Source organism: Salarias fasciatus, chromosome 12, assembly GCF_902148845.1.
Source record: "Salarias fasciatus chromosome 12, fSalaFa1.1, whole genome shotgun sequence".
NCBI lineage: Eukaryota > Metazoa > Chordata > Actinopteri > Blenniiformes > Blenniidae > Salarias > Salarias fasciatus.
The window spans coordinates 17,372,593-17,394,819 of record NC_043756.1 but is presented as its reverse complement, the minus strand read 5'-3'; the positions used below and the strand labels follow the sequence as shown (position 1 = coordinate 17,394,819).

Sequence of the window (22,227 nt, the reverse complement as noted above, 5' to 3'; positions counted from 1 at the left end):
GTAAGCTGTGATTACCTTCCACACCCCATGACCCTGCAGAGAACAACACAGATGAATGGATGGAATTGTGTAGTGTATCTGCACTGACAAACAGGTGTAAAAAAGAGTGGACGCCTACACTCAAATACAACTACAGTTGCAGTGCTTGAATTGTATCAAATTACAAGTAAAAGTTTTGTTCTAAAAACTTCCCAGAGTACAGGTCACATTTTAGTTGCTGGACATTTTAATGAATTGTTAAAGGCATTAAATCTGTTCAAGTTTGATAAATTATGTCTGTTTAAGGTGCATTTCTGAGCTGAACTGGGGAGCATATCAACATTCCTCTATTCTACTGAGTTGTCACTAAATTAGAATTTTTAAAAATAGCCATTTCCCCCTCTGACCACAAAAACGCACATAAAGGGACCATCCATTCATCAAGTCAATTATAATGTAATGTAATATAATGTAATGCATTAGATTACGTTTACTTTACTCATGTGTGTATGTAGTGTGCCTGAGTAAAAGGTGTGTGTGTGTGTGTGAGAGAGAGAGAGAGAGAGAGAGAGAGAGAGAGAGAGAGAGAGAGAGAGAGAGAGAGAGAGAAATGGGCGTGAGTTTCCAGCTCCTCCAGGCTGAACCGCGACTCCTAAAATAGCTCCACGAATTCGGAAACCTCTTTTGGGAAAATGGCTGAAGGAGTTTCACCAATAACGCACCAAATATCTAAAGAAACCCGGAACGTGTGGACCCCTCCCGTGGATTTCCACCTCCAAGAGGTCGAGGACTGTTTAATTCACGACAGACACGGAGTCTCTGCTCCGTTCAAGACTTTATATCAAGACAGGAAATCGGTCATAATTTTCGTGCGGGTAGGAAACAGCTTTGTTTGCTTGAACTTTGCTGATGTGACCTGTGCTTTAGTTAAAGTTATGGAGGATGTGCTCGTAAAGGTGTTTATTGAAAAGCTTCCAGGCGGACACCAGGTGAGCGTCTGTCTTCCTGAAGGGGGGAAGAAAAACCTTCCACTCTCGTCTCGTAAAACCAGAAGATTAAAGGGACGGTGTTCATTGCAGGGTCAGATAAGAGCAACATGTATGCATTAGAAAGCAGCATCAACGTGTATACTGTGTCCCTGCAGAATTTCCTGTGCTACAGCTGCAAAGAGTATGTTGATGATTTGAGTAAAATACCCAAAGAAGTACTGGAGGTAAGTCCTGACCTGGATCCACAACACCTGATATGCACACCAGACATCTATAAACTCCAGTTACATCTACAGTTGTTTGCTACACCCTTTATGAGTTGTAAAAACGTCAATCTGACAAAACATTCTGTGTACATTTGTAGATACAGAGGTAATATGTAACATAACATATCATAGACTGTGTTGTGAGAAAATGTGACATTTCAGACAACTATAGAGGTATACTATCATGTAGCGTAGTGGTTACAATACTCTCACCTCATATTTCGAATACCTTTGATTCAAGTTCACATTGGGTGTGTAACTCTCTGAAGGTTGCATGTTTTCCTTGTGCATGTGGGGTTTTTTTCCCCTTAGTCCCTGCTTCTGCACATAGTCAGCTGGGATCCAACAGAATAGAGGATGTATGAACTGGACAGGAAGTTTTTCTTATAGGTTAATATATTAATCAATGTTTAGATCACAGCACAAATAATAACAATAATAATAATAATAATAATAAAATCCCTCAACATCAGAGAAATATTGTTAGCAAGCATTTTTAGAGATTAACACAAAGATGCTCATTCTGTTTCATGTTTCCTTATTGATTCTGTATTTGATTACAGGAAGCCCAAATTAGACTCGTGATAATTGGTCAGTCTGCTCATCATCACATAGAGGTAAATCATTTGCATATTACAGTGCCTTATGTCATATTTAGCCACAAATTCATGGGAACATTTTATTTTGATTCACTTTCTTCTGCTTTTTAATCTGTTTCGTAACATCAGCAGCATCATCTACATGTACTTACTATGTGACAAAAATATTGAGTTTGAACATGAATTTAAAGTACACACAGGTAAAGCATGTCCTGCTGCCTCTATTCTAGCCATTCTGCGCATTGACGGGATATCCTTTTGAAATATACGTAGACCCAGAGAGGTGTATTTACCAAAAGCTTGGGATGAAGAAAGAGGAGAGATATACTGAGACTGGTAATATAAAACCAACACAACTTTTTTGCAGCAGCTTAAACCATGTAATCATGAAGGTGTAATGAAGAAATATTTCATTGTGTGTATGTTTGTGTTCTCAGCTTGCCCTAGTCCTCATGTGAAGTCTGGGATGTTCATGGGACAGCTGAAAAGTATATGGAGGGCCATGACGAGTCCTGCATTTGACTTTCAGGGTGATCTACATCAGCAAGGAGGAGCTATCATTGCGGGGCCTGGTAAGATGTCCTCTCTCTCTCTCTCTCTGTTGTCTCTTTTCCTATTTCAGTCAATTGGAATAAATATATTTGAAATAAAACAATTTTACATCCCTCTCTTCAGGTTCTGAGGTTCATTTTTGCCATTTTGACATGAACCGCCTGGACCATATGCCTATTAACTGGCTGCTTCAGCTTGCTGGGGTTCATCAGACCCTGGACTTCAGTGATAAACCAAAGATCCTCCATGTTTAGCTTCCTGCCAACCAGAAAGAGTCAATGGACCGTTAATATATGTCAGTGCATATAAAGAAAAGTCCACTTGTCTGAGACTACTGAAGAATATGTTTAATTTACTTTTGATGCTCCGACAACACATTTTATCACAAAAGGTGTTAGTTTCACTGCATTCAAAGACTGACAACTGACAATATCCATGACAATAACAATTTCCGTAACTAACATTATCCGTGTTGTAGAAAGTGCTTTTTATCACGCTTGTCTGTGCTTTTTATTTTTCAAGTGCCCTCAGTAATTTTAAGTGGAGTAGAGGTCAAGTGGGTATATATAGAGAAAAAGTCTTTGACTGTCATTTTTACAATGTCTTATATGGTTATCAAGTAATTTCTCATGGCTTTGAGGCTTGATTGAGCTCACAATCTTTCTGCAGTATAAGTGTATTTTCAAAAAAGTGCAGACCCTTTTTATACGGTCGATGGTGCAGACCAAAAGGTGCAGCAAAACAATACATTGGGTTAAATGTTGGCGTGTAACTTCAGGGGGGTAAAGCACATTAATTATTTGTTAACATTTTCACTGGTTTTGATACTCATTTCACATTTAGTAATCATTTTACCAACACAGAAATAACTTTCAATATTGAATCAATCAGAAAATATGACTTTTATGAATATCTTGTTTTTACCAATCCTGCTCAATGTCCACTTTTTTGAAACAAAGTATAAATGGTATATAAAGTGTATATATTTTATTGTTTTTGTAAAAAGAAAAAAGTCTTTGAACATACTATGTTATACATTATACATTTATGCATTAATGTATCTTATTAAATGAGGTTGAAAAGTTAATTTTTGAGTGTGCCTAACTTCATGTTGCGGGTGGAGAGTGAGGGTTTGTTTTTAACCTTGTGCTACCCCCCTCATTTAGTGCAGTGGCATTATGTAATATAATGTAGCAGTAGTTGCCCTTTTCCAGCTGTGTTTATTACTGTCCTGTGTTGTATCTTCATAAAAGTTCTGCAAGGTTTATGCCAGTCACTGCATTGCAGAGGCGTTGCTACGGGGTAGGCAACATAGGTATTTGCCAAGGGCCTCGAGCTGAAGGGGGCCCTGAGGGACGGCTGACATCAGTCAATGTCAATGACAAATTAAAGGCGCTACGCTTGACGCTGCAACGACAGTGTGTCGAAAACCCCCCCCCCCCCCCCCCCCCCCCCCCCATGGGGCCCTATTCCGAGGACTCACCTGTTATTTGCTAGTAGGGGGCCCCGACATATCAGCGACGCAACTTGAAACTCTCCGGATAATTTACAATGACACGTCGGGAACCTACCTAATGGGGCCCCACTACTATCCGGCTTGCATCGGAATACAGTCAAGTCGGCCCCAAGCTAAGTCAGCCTATGGCCAAGTCGACCCCATGCCTCAAGTCTCACGCACTGAGCTGACAGTCACGCATTTCGGTCTTTTGCCAGGCACTCACACCACACATTGTATTTCTCAAGCTGGAAAAAAAAAATACCGGTAAATTTGTCTGGTGCACCTGCTACGGAACTGTCATTCACTGCTTTCAGCCTGGTTTTTCCTCCTGCGAAGTCCTCCTGAGCTGACATGAAGTTTGTGCAAAGAAAGAAGGAACCTTATTGGTGCTGAATTGAACTGAATGGTGAGTTGTGTTATATATATTACAGTGTCAAAATGATTTAAATGAAAGTGCATATTGTGAAATAATGTTAATATGTACATTAAAAGCTTAATGATTAAATTAAATATGATACATTTTAATATGTTTTGCAAAACACAAAGGACCTTTAAAACTGACACATTGTTGCCAACTTGTATAGAGACTCATTGGCATATCTCGGTCGAATTAGATGATGACGTCATTTAAAACGATACATTGTTGCAAACTCCTCAGTCAGGAAAATTCTAAATGACATTTTCATACAGAAAGAAGGAACCATATTGGTGCAAAGTGAGTCACGTGACAGAGCTACAGCCATAGAGTCCTGATCATTCAAAGGCAGCTTTTAAACGGAAGTACAGATATCTATTGTCATACATGTTTTATTATTCTTTTGCAAATGTAGAAAAGCTATCTACAGTTACAAATCAAATTTGATTGGTGCCTTGTCTCATGTTATCACACAGCAACATTTGAATAATTTAGATTGATTTGAATTGATTGAAAGTCCTTTATTTGTCCCACAGGGGGTAAATGCAGTGTTCCAGCAGCACAGAGAAAAGAAATAGAAATGGAATAGAAATGTGAAATGTGAAATTTACAAAGCCCAACCACACATAGAAAATTGTAATATAATTCAGATATACGTTTAGGATAGATACAATTAAATAACAGATGTAAGCGAACCGACATAATTAAACATAATTTAAATATAAATTTAAGACAGACATAATTAAATAACAGATATAAAATAACATATATAAATTAAATATAATTTACATATACATCAGACAGATACAATTAAATAAATAACAGATATCCAGTAACAGATATAAATTAAACATAATCTAAACATACTTTTAAGACAGGCACATATGTACACTGTAATAATAATAACAGATATAAATTGAATATAATTTAAATCTACAGTTAAGACAGATACATCTGTACAATATAATAGAAAAATGTGAGAAAGAAAAAACATACACAGGAGTTTCACAGAGCTGAATGGACGATGAATGATGATGGATGATTTTCTTCATAACACATTAATAAATTGTGCATATAATCAATCACATTATTTGACAGCGTGGTTAACAACACACCTACATATTTACGTCTGCCAGCAGAGGTAATGTAATCGTCATGGTTTTTTTCTCTGTCCGTCTGTCTGTCTGTCTGGTAACAACATAACTTCCAAACTATGGCACGGATTATGACCAAATTTTCACCGTTATTAATTAAAGTATTTCTTTGCTGATCCTTCGTCCTAGACTTGATTCATCATAATTCTGGGCCTGAGAGGCCCCATAGTCCCTCTTGCCTAGGGCCCCCAGGGGGTCTAGAAACACCCCTGACTGATTGCACTGCTTTATTTCTATCTCAGCGTTTGTTGCATCCACTGTCTTTTTTTTAACTGGAGAATTTTTTTTTTTTTTTTATATCAGTTGCATTTATGTTACTCCCACCTGCAATCTTCGTAGCCGGGAATGAATCAGCAGCTGGGACTGCACTCCCACCACCTTATCTATAGGCTGCACAGCAGCCGCCGCTGTACAGTGAAGGGTGGGCGCTGGACATTGCTGCTGATACGTCACTCGCAGGATTCAGAAAGCAGAAACCTGCCCTTGTTCAGAGACGTCACCACCTCCACCACAGTCTGGAGCTGGCAGTTGCACCTCGGCTGACACACACACTACACACACACCACAAACAACACGCGCAGATCCGGGACCGTCGTGCACGGGACATGCAGCGTTAACGCAGCTGGAGGACGGGGACAGGTCGCCGCCGCACTGCGAAGTGGCGGAGGTCTGCAGCGGGAATGTCCACCGTGCAGCCTTGAAGGGGGAAAATGAAGCGCAAGAGCGAGAGGAGGCGAGCCGAGTCGAGGAAAAAGCGCTGTGCGGCTCACAACAGCTCGGAGGCGGAGCCAAACTCTGATATTTACATTGAGATAACAGGTAAGGGGGGCTGCGGGATGAACCCTGTCAACTTTCTGCGTAGTTGTCGGGAGGTGAGGGGACGCAATGAGCGGCGTGCACACTCCTGTTAGTGCATTTAAACAACGCCAGGTTAAAATCCTGGATTTTCTCTTTTTTGACCCAGCTTTTCCTATAATATGGCGACACCGTCTGTCCCTTTGTCGTTAATGCACTGGGTTTTCCTGGACTTACTTTCGCAGTTTGTGCATGAGATGCGCTTGTGTTGTATTTTTTCTTGTGAAAAAAAAAGAACGCAGCAGAAAATCAGTGTCTGCGACATCTTCTTTATTTGAATGTGAGATGGTATTATGATGTTTTTTTGGTAAAGCCGTGTATTTCAGTGCAGTAGTGCCATAAATATAAGGTGCAGCCAATGTTAAATGAGGTTTTATTGTTATATGGCGTTTCCTGGTTCTAGTTCATCCTTGGTGGGCTCAAGTCAGAAAGTGGGCGGGTCCCCTGACAGCCGATGACGAGCCTGATTGGCTGTTGGATCGTCCTAGCAACCGCTTGGGCAACCATCCCAGGCCTATCATGTGTCTTACATTGAGAACTTTAAAACAAACGGGGCGGGACCACGTCTGACTGACAGTTCATGCAACCAATAGGGAAGCTTCCAGCATCTGTCGCAGCCAATGGTGTCTCGTGGAATGACCCAAGGGCGGGGGTATCATTTTTAGCAGAGTGCGCACTTGAGTTAAAAACTCTTATTCCCTCTTCTACTGGATACTTTTTCCTCTTTGAAAACAAGGCCAGGCGTAATAGCGTGCTTATTACAAGTTAACACTGTCAAATCCTAACTTTAAACTAGTCTTTTCGAACCTAAAAGTACACTGCTCGTGCGAGTTTTGCTTGGTATGCGCAAGTCCTTGTCAAGGATTCAGCTCGTGAGTTATTCTGCTAAACATGTTCAAAACTGTGTGCAAGACGGCCGCGGACGATGTTTCCTCCAGATGCATTGAGTTCATCAAAGGTAAGCTGCCAGAAGAGAGCTGCTGAGGGGTAATTGTGATTCAAATTAGCTGTTTTTTCCTCATCAGATGGAAAGTGAGCGTGACAAAAGCGTGAAGTAACTGTCTTTTTTTCGCCCCCCCCCCCCCCCCCCCCCCCCCCCCCCCGACCCACTCCCTCTTTTCTCCAGATCAACTTTATTTCGCTATACTCCAGCAGAAGACCAAGAGCACAGCGGAAAGACACTGTTTCTGCATAGATGAAGAGCTTGCATATGAGAAGTGAGTCGTCAGCTCTTTGCATATTGAACGTATTTTGTTGTTTACTGCATCAGTTCTGGCCTTTGCATTTCTGCAACAAAGTACTTTTAAATTTGACGAGGATCTTAACCTTTGGACTTGTGATTGCAACAATCTTAATTGATTCGTCTCCGTCATAAAACTGAAAAATGTAAGAGCTTGCAAAAATGAACTTTGATGTTATAACAAGATCAACATCAACATTTCTGGAGTGATTATGCAGTTCCCCATTTACTGTCGAAATAGCTTCACTTGGGTATGAGGTAGATTTAATGAATTAATAAAAGTGTATTTCCACAGTGATAGTAGTGATTTCAGAGCTGCAGTGAAGGACAGGGCTGTTTCACTGAGCCGTGGGCCTCTGGAGAGGACAACACTGACCTTTCAGCGTTCTGTGCTAGTGGAACAAAAAGGACCTCTTGTCTTTGCAGCTCTCTGTCCTCCTCTGATTGACCCATTCACACATCAAATGTTTCCAAATATAGTCTTTACTTTATCCATGTGTTTTTATGGTGGCTGTCTGAGGTAGCTGATTCCATCTAATGAAACTTCCCCAGAGAGGATGGCTGGTTGCATAAATAGCCACTCTGACACACTCTTTCTTCTCTCTCCCTCTCTCTCCCTCCCCCCTCTCAGCTTCTATGCGGACTTTGGTCCCCTCAACTTGGCCATGTTTTATCGCTTCTGTTGCAAGCTGACAAAGAAGCTCAAGGTAAAGTGAAGCGCTGATCTTAATTGTACTGACCTGGAAGAGGGGCTGGGAAGGAAAAAGCCAGGTCGATCAATATCTATTTATACCAGGCAGATAAAGCAGGTACTGTTATAGCCTATTTGCACAGAGGTTAACGATTCTACTGTTTAATTTGAGCCCCTCATATCCTTGTTGGTCAACTTGTGACAACAGTGTTGCTGTGTTTGTATGTAATGTGATCTTGGAGGCCACTGGGCACAGATCTGGGCAGCTGAAATTTTGTCACCGATGACCGAGCCTCTCTGCAGCTCAAGTACATAATTGTCCTCTGTCAAACTGTCCGGTCTCATTTAAAGCTTACTTTGCTTGGCTTCACTACCTTTCAAATATTTTTGTAATAAACTAAGTATGTTGTCCAACACATCTGGAAAGTTATATTTTAGTCTCACATTGTCAGCTGGTCTGCCAAGATTTCTTTTGAAATGAGGATAATGTTGTTTCTGTCAGAGCAAATGACTGGCTGATGACTATCTGTCAAACCATAAAGTTAAGGACAGAGAATGTCATTTCACGCTGTTCTTGAACTCTTTGCACAGTCCATTACACTCTCAAGGAAGAAGATCATATTTTATACCTGTGGAGATCAGAAAAAACAAGCCAACGCTGCCTACTTAATAGGCTCATATGCAGTAAGTTATGTACACACATGTTCTTCATATCTACATTATAAACTACAATGCAGCTGTTCTCTGGATTGATGAAGTGATATTGCATAATGCAACAGAAAACTTGCTCATCAGATGTTTTTTTCCAAAGGTCATGCATCTAAATATGTCGCCAGAAGAAGCCTACAGTTTGCTGGTGTCGAAGAATTCAACATATATTCCTTTCAGGTAACAACAAAAAAAAAATATGTGCACGATAGATTAGTGTAAATATTGAACATGACCAGTATGTAAGAGTTACTGGCCTCTAGTGGTAGGGTTGTAAACTACAGCAAACAGTTCCAGTTACCTGGAACATGGATGGCTGTAAAACTTGATGGTTTGTCTTAGCGTCAGTAGAAGCACAGTGTGCTCTGGGAAATTGAATTGTCATAGATGTAAAGGATTTATGCTGAGGTCAGGCAAATACTGCAAATCCTATGTTCAGGTAATTACACAACCATGACAATGTAGCGCTAACACGTTGAATAGAGCTCTTTGAATACTATACACACCAGTCTGTTAAAGACTGCACCAACTGAAGGATGCTGCTGTGCAATACTGCTTTAAATCTCCAAAGTCACTGGAATGACTTTGCAGTGTTTGTTTGTCATATTTGATGTGAAAACAGTCTTTCCAATAAAGTGCATATTTGCTAAAGCTTCTCTTAATTTCTGTGCACTGGATTTGGTTACCTTAATGTTTTGTTTTGTTTTCAATGCTGGTTAGCAGAAGCTCAAGAATAAATTAGAAGGGTGAGGTACTAGTTTGACCTTTGAAAAAAAATTAATCCCATTCAATAGAGATCATCAGTACATTTTATGTTTCACAGAGATGCTTCATTTGGAACCTGCATGTACAATCTGAACATCCTGGACTGCCTTCGTGGTGTAGACAAAGTACGTAATTTCAGAGACTGGATTATTTATTTTCTAGTCATGCTCCTGTGAAAACAATTTTCCTCTCAACTATCCGCCAGGCTTTGCAGTATGGCTGGCTGGACTTCTCTAACTTTGATGTGGAAGAATACGAGCACTATGAGAGAGCAGAAAATGGAGACCTAAATTGGATCATTCCAGGAAAGTTCCTTGCGTTCAGTGGGCCTCATCCAAAGAGCAAAATCGAGAATGGTAATTGCAGTACATTACAGCACTGTGTCCAACCTTATTTCAGCACCTAAACTCACATGAGCTGTCTTTGTCTTTTCCCACATCAGGTTACCCTCTGCATGCCCCTGAGGCCTACATCCCGTACTTCAGGAAACACAACATCACCACTGTTATCAGACTCAACAAGAAGATGTACGATGCCAGGCGTTTCACGGACTCTGGCTTTGAGCATCACGACCTGTTCTTTGTGGATGGGAGCACGCCCAATGACTCCATTGTCAGGAAGTTCCTCAACATCTGCGAGAATGCAGAGGGAGCCATCGCAGTCCACTGCAAAGGTAGGATTTCTGCTGTGGCAGTGAAGACATTGTTTAGTCCCGAGGAGCCTGTTTACTGCATAGCTAACACATCCGTCTTGTTTTAGCTGGTCTTGGGAGGACTGGTACACTCATTGGCTGCTACATGATGAAACATTACCGCCTGACTGCGGCTGAAGCCATTGCATGGATACGCATCTGCCGTCCAGGGTCCATCATCGGGCCTCAGCAGAACTTTGTTGAAGAGTAGGTCTTTTCCTCTCCTCCTATTTAAATGATTTTTATACTTTCTGCTTTCAGTGTTATATTCTAGAGGAAGTAAATAACTCCTGAAGTTAAATTTAAATTATTGTTGGATGAATCTGCATCATAATCTCTGAGAATTAGTGCAACTTCTCTGAGAAAATATAACAGTACAGGTGATTGTGCTTTGGCAGGGAAAGTGGGGTTGTAATGTGTTTTCACAAAATTCTGTTCTTCAGGAAGCAGAACAGCTTGTGGGCAGAGGGAGATGTTTTCCAAGAGAAGATGCTGAACGAAAGAGAGAATGGCAAGATGGCGGTAACCCGGATCCTGTCTGGAGTAGATGAGATTACCATCAACGGTACCAACAAGAACAAGGTGTCCAAGAAAGAAGACATGGATCTGGTGAGCTCCAACTAATGCTCCTATTTTTAGTTGTCTTTTCAGAGTATGAATTTTGATATAATTTTGCTAACTATCTCTCTTGTTTGATGTTTTTTAGTATAATGATGAAGAGGAGAGAAACGGACTCACGCAGGGAGATAAACTACGAGCTCTCAAGAGCAAGAGGCAGGCCAGATCATCGACAGGTTCACTATCGTAAGTCTGCAGGCTGCCAGCTCCATCACACCAACATGTTGTAGTTGCATAAAGTAGTGATTCCTTTACTTGTCAGTGTGTCAGTCAATGCTCCTATACCGTAGTGTTTTTCAAATCATAAGTAACGTACGATTTGAAAAATAGAGACTTCATTAACACCAGAAATTGACAATGCTGGATTTATTTATTTTTTTAAATCATGTCAATCATTTCATTTGATTAACTATCTTTTTCTCAGTGTTGATTCATGGTACTCAGCTGTCCTTCTTCAACAAGGTTAAGGCTTGGCTAATCTGTGAAGGCAGCTCTCTCTTACCCATACCATGGCAATTTCATCTAAATATCATAATTTATTTAGTTAAGGAACCAGGCAGTATCCCTCTATTACTGTAAAATCTTGATTTGTTTTCCTCCTTTGAACTAAATCACAAGCAGAATGACTGTAATAAATCATCGCATTGTCATGTAGAATTAGTGAAGAATAAGGATGAAGTAATTACAGATGTAAGGATAGAGAATAAGTGACAGTTGTTTGCAGGGCTTGAGTTTAGCTATTTGATGCACGCCATCAGAAGAATACGTTGTTCTCTCGACAGCTGGATTTCCAGAGGTGCTAAAGATGTGGAAGTTACAGATGCCATCTCTCTGAGATTGTTTGAGAAATGGAAACTTGTCAGAGGCCAATATAGAGCTGGCTTGTCACTAGTTTTAATTTCAAACAAAATTAAAAAAACATGAGGTCATATATGTGAAGTTCCATCTGTCCATCTTCTATGCTTCTCTTTCGGAGAGTTTTAGGGTACAACCCAGAGAGGGTCCAGTCCATTACAGGTCAAACACAGAGAGGGTCCAGTCCATTACAGGTCAAGCACAGAGAGAGAAAAACGACCACACACACTCACTTTCACACTTCACACTTACAGGTCATTTAGGGTCACTAGTTAAGCCCAAACACATGTTTTGACAGTACTCGAACTGGGAGGACCTCTCCCTGTGAAGCCAGAGCACTAACCACCATACAGTTTAGAGAGCCTTGTACAGATTAATATTCATATGAATGTGGGAAATCGGTAAACATCTATGGAATCGCAGTATTAAATGGAAGCAGTTACAGCACGTACTGTGCACAAACAGACTTACATCAGACCTGAAGCGATCAGGTCAGGGAGTTGTAAACACATGGTCGAATATTGACTGTAGCTGGGAACCGGGTGACACTGCACACTTGACTCCAAAAGAAAACAAGAAGAATTTCAGTGCTCAGACATAGAGCTGAAGAGATCTCCAGGTATAATGAGAGTAATGGATGTTTACTCTCTGAGCATGGCAATTTTGAAAAAAAGAAAACCTTGCTTGGGATCAAGCTAAACCTCAAATTGTTATACTTGTCAGAGAAAGTGATGTATGGTATGTTGTGTTATTGTTGCAAAGCCATAAGTAAGGCCTGGCAGGACTGTTGATAGTTTTGCAGAGAACCATCATCATAGTGGATTGGCTCCAGCACCTGCAGTGTGTGAATAAAACAGGTTTTTTTTAAAGCTTCTGTTGAGGAAGCAGCAGCAGCAGGGAAAATCTCAGGGTCAGGAGGGGATACTTGCTTATACCAGTGCAGAATTGGGATGGATGGACAATATAATACGTGACCAGCCAGCTCTGTGGAAGCCCCTGTTGTTGCCGAACAGCTAACGCTTCACGAATCCTGAAAATCTCATTTTGATCTGTTTTGTTCAACCAATCTTTATCTATTGTTTTCTCTGTAGCCCACATCATTTGTGCCTTGTCAAAACAAGCTGTGTAAGGTTGGTGGCAGCATGGCTGAGGATGGTCGCCCGGCCTTTTGCCAATGTACCCATATGGCTTTGGCTTTTGTTGTCCCATGTCAGGCAGGTGGTAGTGTTCTGCTGCAGCCTCATGGGCACGGTGTGGCCGATGTGTTGCCTGCAGTTCAAAAAATAGCAAGAGAGAGGCAGAGAAAGAGTGGGGGAGAGGAAAAACAGAGAGAGGATGTGAGGTTTTGTATGATGGAGGTAAGTGCACGTCACTTCCTTTCTAGCTGACATCCTCCGGTAGAAACGGTTGCTATGCCAGTGAATGGTCTGGCTAACAGTATGGCTGATCTGAAGTTGCTCTGTTTGTTTTTTCTTTCCTTTCCTTTCCTTCTTTGGATGACTATGGTGTGAAGTGGATATGCACTTTGTGGATTCATTACATTTACTCGCCTTTCATTATCTGCCTTCATGGAAACACTGAACCGCTCTGCTTTCGATATCAAGGCCTACCCGAGATATCCACCAAGTTTCAATTAAGTTCTCCAGCTGAGATGGCTCTACTTGTTACCAGCAGCACCGATTGTTCAACTAATCACGGTTTTAAACAAGATCTGGATTAGTTGAATTGATTGTTTCTGTGCTTGGCTTGCCCTACCGACTCAGCGTTTCTCAACAGAAAATGTTTGAGAGTTGGACCTCACTCTCATTTACAGCCGGTACTTGTCACTGTTTGGAAAGGAGCTCAAATCTTTTGTATTGTTTTTAATTGCCCTCCATTCTTGGTATTGGAATTAACTTTGTCTAAGGTGTATATTATGACATTAATTAGCTTCGTGAGGCATTGTTGTGGATATAAATTCCTTCTTATCCTCATTTTAATGTAAAGGATTAGAAGACATCAGGTGTGAGCTTCTGAGTAGGAAGAGGGATGAAAATGGATTTTTATCATTTTTCAGGAGGGAGTTGAAGCAGAAGGGAGATTTGCTTGCTCTTAGTGCGTACGCTTTATCAGTATACACGTTGCTACAAAGGCGCTCAATTTCCAGCTGAAGTTCACCATCTGGCCACACTGTTTTGTTATGTAACACTGAACTGCATGCTGAATTCCAGGGACTGTAAGAAAAATGATTCTCAACACTTTTCCTCACTTTTTCTGCCTTTTCAAGCATGGCAACAGGCACGAATCTCTGGGACATGCACGCATGCACACGGCTTTGTGTTCAATCTGTTTTTGTGTCTAACGTGATTACTGTTGGGCTGGGATCATTGTCAATAGCCTGTTGTTTTTCCATTTGCCTTAGTGACTGGATCAGTGTGCGCATATCATCTGAGCTTTGAAAACTCCTTCAGGTTTCTGTCTCTGCCAGCTTTTTCAAATGCTTCGTCTCTGTGGAACAAAATCTGATCACAGACATGAATTCTTCAGGGATCTGATCATTTTAAGACACATTTATATGATTCATTAAAGCTAAATTATAACTTTTGGTTATTTGTTTTTTACAGATTTTTTTTTCTTTTTGTCAATATACATGTTAACAGGCTTCATTATTACTTTTTATTCAATGACATATTAAACGGGAAACTTCTGGTGCCTTTATATTTTCTTATATGAAGTAACATGCATTAGAAATCATTTAATTGATCCTCACTGTAAAAGCAGCTACAAGTCTTTGGGTTTAATCACATATTTGTCCTCATTGTTTAAGCTCTTCCTGAACTCTCACTCATTGATGTAGTGTTCCAACATTGGCAGGATTGTAAATGTATGGCAGACCGCTTGCACTTCACAGCAAGTCAGGAACAAAGACACGCTATCTGGCACTGTTGGATGCAAGGCTCTGTGAAAGGTGTTTCATCTAATCCAGTCCCGGTGGAAAAGCAGAACATCAGAGGCTTTGTGTCCTGCCCAGACGTCTCTTGTCTCTTCTTCCTTTTTTTCCCCTTTTTCCGTTTGCTCTTGTTGTTGGATTTGTCCTCCTTTCAGATGGCTGGTAGCCATGCTGCTCTCCTCCCTGTGTAGCCTTGCCCTGTGGTGGATTGTGTATGGCTTCCCTTCTTCCATCCTGCATTTCTGTATAGACGGGTTAGGATTTCAATGAGCTCTGCCGCCCGTCAGGCCCCAAAAAACCTGTCCTGCCCCTCCTTCTGGAGCTCTCACTGAGAAATGCTGTAAGTGAGCCCCAGTCTCTTTTCAATTCCCAATCCCAATCAGAAATCTGTTCAAAACCATCCACTTGTTACATTATTCTTTCTGCAAATACTGTTTTTACTTAAAGCTGTTGAGCAGAGCCGGCTTTTAAGAATCTACAACACCGGAGGCTCCTGCCTTGTTCTTGTCATCATTTTCTGTACACAATCACTTTGTACCATAATCCTAATCATTCATCCTGTCATGTTAAGACATCCTGCTTTTCTGGTTACCCTGTTGACTGAAGGACCATCTGTTAAAATCAGTCGCATAGCAAAGATTAATTAAGTCCCTCTTCAAGTTTCTTAGTGCCACCCTTGGCTTTCCTGGGAGTTTAACTTGGCTTCACTAATCCTGTCTGGCTGCTGAATGCAATAATATACTATCCACAAGTTTAAAGCTGCCAAAATTTGAAAAAAAATAAATAACTCCTCCTGCTCATTTGCCATGCACTCCTCTCCTCTTCTGCCTCCACTCTGCTCTGACGTCCTGTGTATAAAGTAACACGTCTTTACTGCTGTATTGTTTTATGTCCACAGACAAGAGGAGAATAAGATACACACCAGGTCGTCGTCACAGTCCCTGAGGTAAAACCGTGCAAAGTACAGACAGCGTGCATGCCTGGGCGCTGGCATCAGCCGTGGCCACAGTAAACGAACGGCATTCATCTTCTCTGCAGCAGGGTCATCCTGCAGGCCAGCGTTCAGGGCTGTAAGACCGGCGTCAGCCCCCTGGCTCTGTCTGACCACTCAGACAGCAGGAAGAGGACCAGAACCTCCCTGCCGGCCAACGGAGTGGGAGGGAGGTCAGTGACTGAGTCTCAGAACTTTTTTTAACCACTTAACTCAAGGAAGACATAAACAGATAGAACAAAGAACTGAAAAGAGACAAACACCCCTCTGGTGGCTCTTTGGGAAAGTCACATCCTCAGGTTAGCAGTGGAAGATCTTTTCAGCCACTCTACAGACATTTGGCTCTTTTTCCCACAACATACCTATACATAACTATATGAATGACTCAGAATAATTTTTAAATGGAGCCACATTTTTAGGAAGATGCATTTGTGGGGTGAGTTCTTGAAGCATTTTTAAAAACTTCTCTGCCAATGACAAACAGCGTTTCTTCACCATTATTGATTCTTGTTTTGCCTGACGGCCTCCTACTCATCCCACAAACACATTCCTCACAATGCGACATTTAAAAGGGAAATAATCGGGCTATCAAATGTTGATCAGACTTATTTGCCAAGAAGGATTGTTACAACAAAGAAATAATCAAACACAAAGTTCCCTTCTTTTTTAAGCATCATTTAGATACAAGGGCTCCCGTGCTGAATCTATTTGAAAATGACTTTATCTATGTAAGATAGCATTGCTCTTTATATACAGTCTGTGGACTAACAAGTAGGTATGCTGTTTTGATGTGGCTTCAGCACATACTTGACAAGCAACCAAGAGGCTATAGCCACTCATCTGTCCTTGTGGAGTATATTAAACCGCTTCCCTTGTCTCTGCCAGCTCCCTGTGCTCGACCAGACTGGTCAGGTCCCTAGGCAACTTGCATGTTGCAGCTGGCGACAGAGACCCAATGTGCTGCGAGCCATGTGGCAGCCATAGAGACTCAGCCAGTGTCGCATCCAACACAGGCACTCTCATCAACCTAAACATGGCACAGGTCCATCTGCAGGCAAGCTCCCTCGGACCCACTCCCAGCCACACGGAGGCCCGGGCTGCATTTACACGCCAAGAGAAGCAGAATTTTAACTAGCTCCACTTTCATCATGAAGAGCAGACCTCTACTGTGCTGCTGCTCAAACACGAGTCGATTTTTAAAGCAGTTTTTTCACTGATTTAAGCAGCAGTGATGATGAAATCCGTGGAGCAAAGTTAAATTTCTTCTCTTTGTGTTTTTTGTAAATCTAGCTTTAACTCCAGAGGCTCACCACACTCCCTCTCTCTACTCATTGATCCAGACTGACATCTCACATACTTAGGCTGGGCTGCACCATTAAAAAAACTGGTTTGTCTGCAGATATTTTACCTCCATAAATGATGGATATTAATATAATTAATGTTCTTGTCAAATCAGACAAGCTTATATCTTTATTGTTAAGCCTAATCGATTTTATATACAGTGATAATGGTGCAAGCCAGCCTTTATTCTGAACTCAGATTTGATACTAACATTACACGTAGCCTGAACACCTTATTCTGTCTACCACTAACAGAAAACAAATGACTTAATACACAGCTGTCAGGAAGCCGAATCGCCCGCCTCAGCCTCCCTGCTGCTTCTCTCAGTGTCTCTTCTCGCATGTTTCTCTCTGAAGAGTAAGTTTCAGAGAATGACTGGCTATAGCTTCTTTGGACTCTGCTGCTCACTGTGTGATCTGCCCTTCGCCTCTGTAGCTGCAGCCACATCCTCTGCTGGTGCAAATCTGTAACGTTTACACTTTCTTTCCTCTCCTTGTTATCTTCCTTACATGCAAACAGACGTACCGTCTCCAGAGGACGTAAAGCTCGCAGCTCTTTGAAATCAATTAGATTTTCCAGGCTATGGTATCTATCTCCTTTTCACTTTTCCGTCATACATTCACTTTAATTTATAATCACATCAAATGTGACTTTTGGATTTGTCATGCTGTGTTTTTACAGATGTGTAGTGATGCATTATTGGATCTATTCACAGAATCCATGTTTACTTTGTTTTGTTTTTGTTTTAGTCACTCCATACCCAAAGCTAGAGCTCCTCTACTTCGATGAGCCTGTGGATCCGGATCTGGAAACTTGGAGGGCGTCTTAACATCTTCACCGCTGTACTTATCTCAATAGATTTTTAATCACGAGCAAAAGCTTTGGAACAAACATACACCAACATAATGTGACATGTATTTTTATAGATTTAGTCCTGAGTAATTTTATCCAAAGGCCAACTGCTTTTTTTTTTTTTAAGTATCATGAAACACAGTTTCATTCATTTCCTGGTTATTCCTACTTAATCAAGCATGCAGTAGCAAACCACAACCATCGACTGGTATGTGAATGTGAATCCAATAGATTACCTCCTGAATAGGCACTGTGCAGATTAGGGCTGGGCGATACAGCCCAAAATTCTTTTTTTTTTCCCTCAAAATTATATAAACATTTTTTTCCCCTCAAAGTTTTACCACAAATACAATTCAGGATGAAAATCACTAATACACTGAAACATAAGCACTTATTAACCACCAGCTGCACAAAATTAACGTGAATCCTCCAGAGAAATGGAGTGGAATTTTAATGCAAAAGCCACATTGATGTAAACAATATTGTATTCAATATTGAATTTTATGAAAATATGGATATATGGTAACTTTCAGTATATCTTCCAGCCCTAGAGGAGTCACAGCATCGGGCATCTGTAGATCCAAGAAGCCAGGCGTTCAGGGGAAAGTGGCTTCTGGTCTTGTAGTGCAAGAAGTATTTGGATTCTGTGTGTTTGTATAAGAATGTTCTCACGAGATACAATACTGTGCACATTTGTAACTTCATTTTTCATACTTGCTGCATCTTTTTGTCATTTTTTTTGTGAAGCTTTGAGCTCCTGGATTTCAAAAGTGTAAATATGTCAACATTTGATATACTCTGTATTTTGTAAATATTTTGTATGGCTATAGAAAAAAAAAAATCAAACTAAAGGAAAGCAATGATCTTGATAACACTGTTTAGCTTATATCCATCATCTATTAAAAACGTGCGCATAGAAGCAAGAGTTTTTAAATAAAATATTCGCATGCGCATCTGTCTGTGGATTCTTTTGTAAAGAAATGCAGTTTTCAGTTCTGACTACGATATCACCCTTTGAGTTTGAGAACTTCTAGTTCTTTTTCACCCAAGTGACGACAGTCCAATATATTTGTTTCAGGATCCCACAAACCAGTGTCCTCAAAAGCTTTTATTGAACAGTGCATTCAGTGCAACAATAACCCAAAACCACCTTGAACAGAAACACGAGTGGTTTGGTAAGGTCAGGCGTGATTGCAGTTATTTTCCTGCCGACAGCGCCGGAAAGTCCTCTGGGTCGTCCGGGTTGGGGGCCAGTTCGTCCTAACAGGAACACACACACAAAAACAGCTTTATTTTCTGATCTTATAACATTCAGAACAAATTATGCTGATCTTGAACTAGTTCTTCCAAATCACTACTTTAATGATTACAGACTAAATTACAAATAAATGGGTTTGGTCCCCCCCCCCCCCCAACAGAGTTTGAGACATACCTTCTCCGGTGCGAGTTTGGGCCCCTCCCAGCGAACGCTTTGTCCGCCGCGCCCCCCTCTTCCTCGGCCCCCTCGACTGGGGCGGCCAAGACTCCCAAAGTTGATGTCCAAGAGGGAAGTGATGTCGTTAACAGACTTGCGAAGGTAGTTCCCCTCGTCCTCCCCGTCCTCCATGGGAGTCTTCAGGATCTGAAGATTGACGGTGCAAAATGAACAGAGGCTCCAGAAGTATTTGATTTCCATGAGATCCATGTATTAACATTTCAGATGAATTTTGTCATCCTGGATTTGTAAGATCACTAGAATTCTAAACAAAACTTAAACTGAGGAAGACTGATTTCAACATGGCGAACGATCACTGACATTTTTGTTTTCTGCAAACACACATCGAGACAGCAGCTATTTTTTTTTTTCAGACTAGTGATAGAAAATCTCTAGTGATTAGTGATAGAAAATCAGCAAACTTTAAAGTTATAATGGCAGTTTAAATTACTAATCAAAATATCTGATCCATCCATGCAGAACTCAATCTAATTCAAAAAAGTTTCAAAGTGTAAAACATTTCATGTTAAAATTTATTAAAGAAGTACATCATGATGGATGTATTTTAGAATCTGTTTTTCCTTAATTCACTTAAGATACACATTTTAAACTTTGTGTGTCCTCACTGCATAAGCTAACAAGCTTATGCAATGAAGAACAAAAAGAATCCTTTCCACATGAGCTTCAGAGGAGGTCAGGAAACTTTTCATTCCCACCTCCAGGTTCTTCGACTGGTGAATGACCTTGGCCTTGGAGGGAATCTTATCCTCTGCTTTGCGGATGTTAAACTCTGATTTGGGACGTTTCATCTCCTGCATGGCCTTCCACTCATCCAGGGACATCTCCATGGCAACATGGACCATAATCTCGCCATTTTCCTCTTCTGCGTTGCTGGGAATACGAGTAGGAATAAAAGAAAAGTCATTCAAACTTTAGGTTAGGCAATGTTTTCCTAAAACATTAAACCAGTAGGCATCTGTATTTCATAAATACTCTGCAAATCAATATTATAATCAGTATTTCTACAATTCATGATAATCTAACATTTCTAACTCACCCATTTGGATTCCCCTCTGTGGGTGTTTGAGGCTCGTCATTCTTGGGTGATTCATCAGGCGTCACCTCCATTAGCTCACTTCAAAACAAAGTTTAGCGGGGCGAAAACATGTTGCTGAAACCTTTAAAGACTTTTCAAAAGCTGTGAAGGCTTTCTCACCCTGCATCATCTTCAGCTGCGCCCCAGTTCCACGGTCCTCTGCCTCCTCTTTTTTCCTCAGGAGATATCCCACTGAAATAGTCAGTTTGCATTTGATGGCTGACAGTAAATAAACAATTTCAATCCCAACGTTGCACCAGTCATGACTTACGTTCCATTGTGTCGATCAAATTCCCTCCTGCCTCTCTGATTGAAGCCGTCCGAGTTCCTGGAGTATCCTCCAGATCTCGCCCCCCTCCTGCCTCTGGATCCCCCTCTACCCTCCACGTAAGAGTCTGGGTTGTAGGAGGGCCTGGAAACCAAGGAAACACAAACTCAAGTCATCAGAGGATTTAAACTGTCAGCTTTAATTATAAGGATACATACTTATCAGTGGAAGGCTCCAGTGGATGCTCCTCTTGTTTAGCCCTCCGTTGGCCAGCGGCAGCCCTCTTCATGCCCCTCTGGCCCTGCTCCTTGCCTTGTCCACTCTGACTCCCCGCTGCAGGGTACGCCTGCCCTGGCTTCAGCACTGAAAAACAAGATTATTTCAGCATTTCCCCCACTTTTGCAAGTCATTATGAGCTGAGTGAATCTTTCAAACACCTGCCTTCATTTGTAATATGGCAACTAAAATAAAAGGCTTTGGATTACAGTCCTAATATTAAAAAAAAATTAAAATTTGTGCTTTATGATGGCCTTGCATCTCACAACAGAAATTGAACCACTTTATCAGCAGGGGACATTTAATTTGGGTTTTTTTTTCCTCTATATTTTATTTAACAGGCAGATTCTTGGAAAGGCTCTCTCGGGCACTGAGCCCATCAGCCTCACTGACTCTGCATCCCCAACAGCTGACAAAGCCTCAACCAACCAGCCACTCCGGGCTGAACAGTCTAGAAAGAGCAGCTGGTGCCAGAACGGTCCGGATGCGGACTGACCCGGAACCGGGTCCTGACCGGCGTCGGAGCCTCTCGGGAGGCGTCTGTCCTTCTGGGATTCCCTCTGGCCGGGTCTCTTCTGCTTGGTCTTCTTCTTCTTCTCCTCCTCCTCCTTTTTCTTCTTCCTCTGTTTCTCCTTTTCGGCTTCCACCTGGGTAATCAGGTCGAAAGGATCCGCGTCGTCGTCGAGAAGATCCCCGAACCTGTTCGCCACAACGCACCCGTAGGCGTCAGGCAGCATGTCTCCAGCCTGGGGAGGGGAGCGCACAGAGCGTCTGTTAAAGAGGCGATGGAGAAAAATATAGTAAAAATAAAAAGAATCCCCCCACTCAAAGAGAAGGACGCACCGTTTTCCAGGACAGCTACTAGGAGAAAAAGAGCCTCATCCAGCAAACGTTCGCTGCAGTTTGCAGGAACTTTTAAATGTGTGCAGGTGTGCAGATAGTGGACGCCACGCCCCGCCTCGTGCGCCCCGATAGGCCGCGCGGTGCGCACTGACCCACAGCGGAGGCTCCATCCATCCATCCAGGTCCAGGGCTGCAGGGATATTCTCTGCTTAGTCAGGCTCTGGAGGGTCCAAGGGGGTGTGGTAAAAAAAAAAAAAAAAAATCAGCAAATGTAGACATTTC

General features: G+C 41.6%; 3 protein-coding genes across 13 annotated transcripts; 2 read left to right on the top strand and 1 right to left on the bottom strand.

The window, feature by feature from the left end:
- The first annotated feature begins 614 nt into the window (after positions 1–614).
- Positions 615–3,773, top strand: prxl2c (peroxiredoxin like 2C). Its single transcript, XM_030104282.1, has 6 exons — positions 615–854; positions 1,124–1,192; positions 1,798–1,851; positions 2,064–2,169; positions 2,271–2,405; positions 2,509–3,773. The coding sequence occupies exons 1-6, from the start codon at positions 672–674 to the stop codon at positions 2,637–2,639; spliced, it is 678 nt and encodes a 225-aa protein (XP_029960142.1). The 5' UTR covers positions 615–671; the 3' UTR covers positions 2,640–3,773.
- A 2,154-nt stretch (positions 3,774–5,927) lies between these two features.
- cdc14b (cell division cycle 14B) lies at positions 5,928–18,895 on the top strand. 11 transcript variants are annotated; one of them, XM_030104271.1, is made up of 16 exons: positions 6,163–6,271; positions 7,434–7,524; positions 8,179–8,254; positions 8,830–8,922; positions 9,050–9,126; positions 9,770–9,836; positions 9,917–10,067; positions 10,154–10,384; positions 10,471–10,609; positions 10,846–11,011; positions 11,109–11,206; positions 15,703–15,750; positions 15,846–15,968; positions 16,681–16,849; positions 17,656–17,721; positions 17,886–18,895. In XM_030104271.1, exons 1-15 carry the CDS (start codon positions 6,163–6,165, stop codon positions 17,677–17,679), a joined length of 1,662 nt encoding a protein of 553 aa, XP_029960131.1. In that variant the 3' UTR covers positions 17,680–17,721; positions 17,886–18,895. The 11 variants fall into 11 exon arrangements, 9 of the variants coding, with proteins under 9 accessions (XP_029960130.1, XP_029960136.1, XP_029960137.1 ...); XM_030104272.1 differs by lacking the exon at positions 6,163–6,271 and adding an exon at positions 6,711–7,265 and having other exon boundaries at positions 15,843–15,968; XM_030104270.1 differs by lacking the exon at positions 17,886–18,895 and having other exon boundaries at positions 5,928–6,271; positions 15,843–15,968; positions 17,656–17,679.
- A 290-nt stretch (positions 18,896–19,185) lies between these two features.
- LOC115397766 (intracellular hyaluronan-binding protein 4-like) lies at positions 19,186–21,839 on the bottom strand. The gene is made up of 8 exons (XM_030104225.1): positions 21,599–21,839; positions 21,045–21,189; positions 20,830–20,970; positions 20,679–20,750; positions 20,520–20,597; positions 20,179–20,353; positions 19,421–19,609; positions 19,186–19,248 (listed from the first exon to the last, which is right to left on the bottom strand). The coding sequence occupies exons 1-8, from the start codon at positions 21,837–21,839 to the stop codon at positions 19,186–19,188; spliced, it is 1,104 nt and encodes a 367-aa protein (XP_029960085.1).
- Between the last annotated feature and the right edge of the window lie 388 nt (positions 21,840–22,227).

Excerpts from the sequence above, each read along its gene's own strand:
- prxl2c (XM_030104282.1), top strand. The coding sequence starts at position 672 with ATGGCTGAAGGAGTTTCACCAATAACGCACCAAATATCTAAAGAAACC. Across the intron at positions 1,193-1,797 it reads TACCCAAAGAAGTACTGGAG|GAAGCCCAAATTAGACTCGT; the intron begins GTAAGTCCTGAC and ends ATTTGATTACAG. Across the intron at positions 2,406-2,508 it reads AGCTATCATTGCGGGGCCTG|GTTCTGAGGTTCATTTTTGC; the intron begins GTAAGATGTCCT and ends CCCTCTCTTCAG.
- cdc14b (XM_030104270.1), top strand. The coding sequence starts at position 6,163 with ATGAAGCGCAAGAGCGAGAGGAGGCGAGCCGAGTCGAGGAAAAAGCGC. Across the intron at positions 8,255-8,829 it reads AGCTGACAAAGAAGCTCAAG|TCCATTACACTCTCAAGGAA; the intron begins GTAAAGTGAAGC and ends CTCTTTGCACAG. Across the intron at positions 15,751-15,842 it reads TCGTCGTCACAGTCCCTGAG|CAGGGTCATCCTGCAGGCCA; the intron begins GTAAAACCGTGC and ends TCTTCTCTGCAG.
- LOC115397766 (XM_030104225.1), bottom strand. The coding sequence starts at position 21,839 with ATGCTGCCTGACGCCTACGGGTGCGTTGTGGCGAACAGGTTCGGGGAT. Across the intron at positions 20,971-21,044 it reads CTGGAGCCTTCCACTGATAA|GCCCTCCTACAACCCAGACT; the intron begins GTATGTATCCTT and ends CTTGGTTTCCAG. Across the intron at positions 20,751-20,829 it reads TTTGATCGACACAATGGAAC|TGGGATATCTCCTGAGGAAA; the intron begins GTAAGTCATGAC and ends TGACTATTTCAG.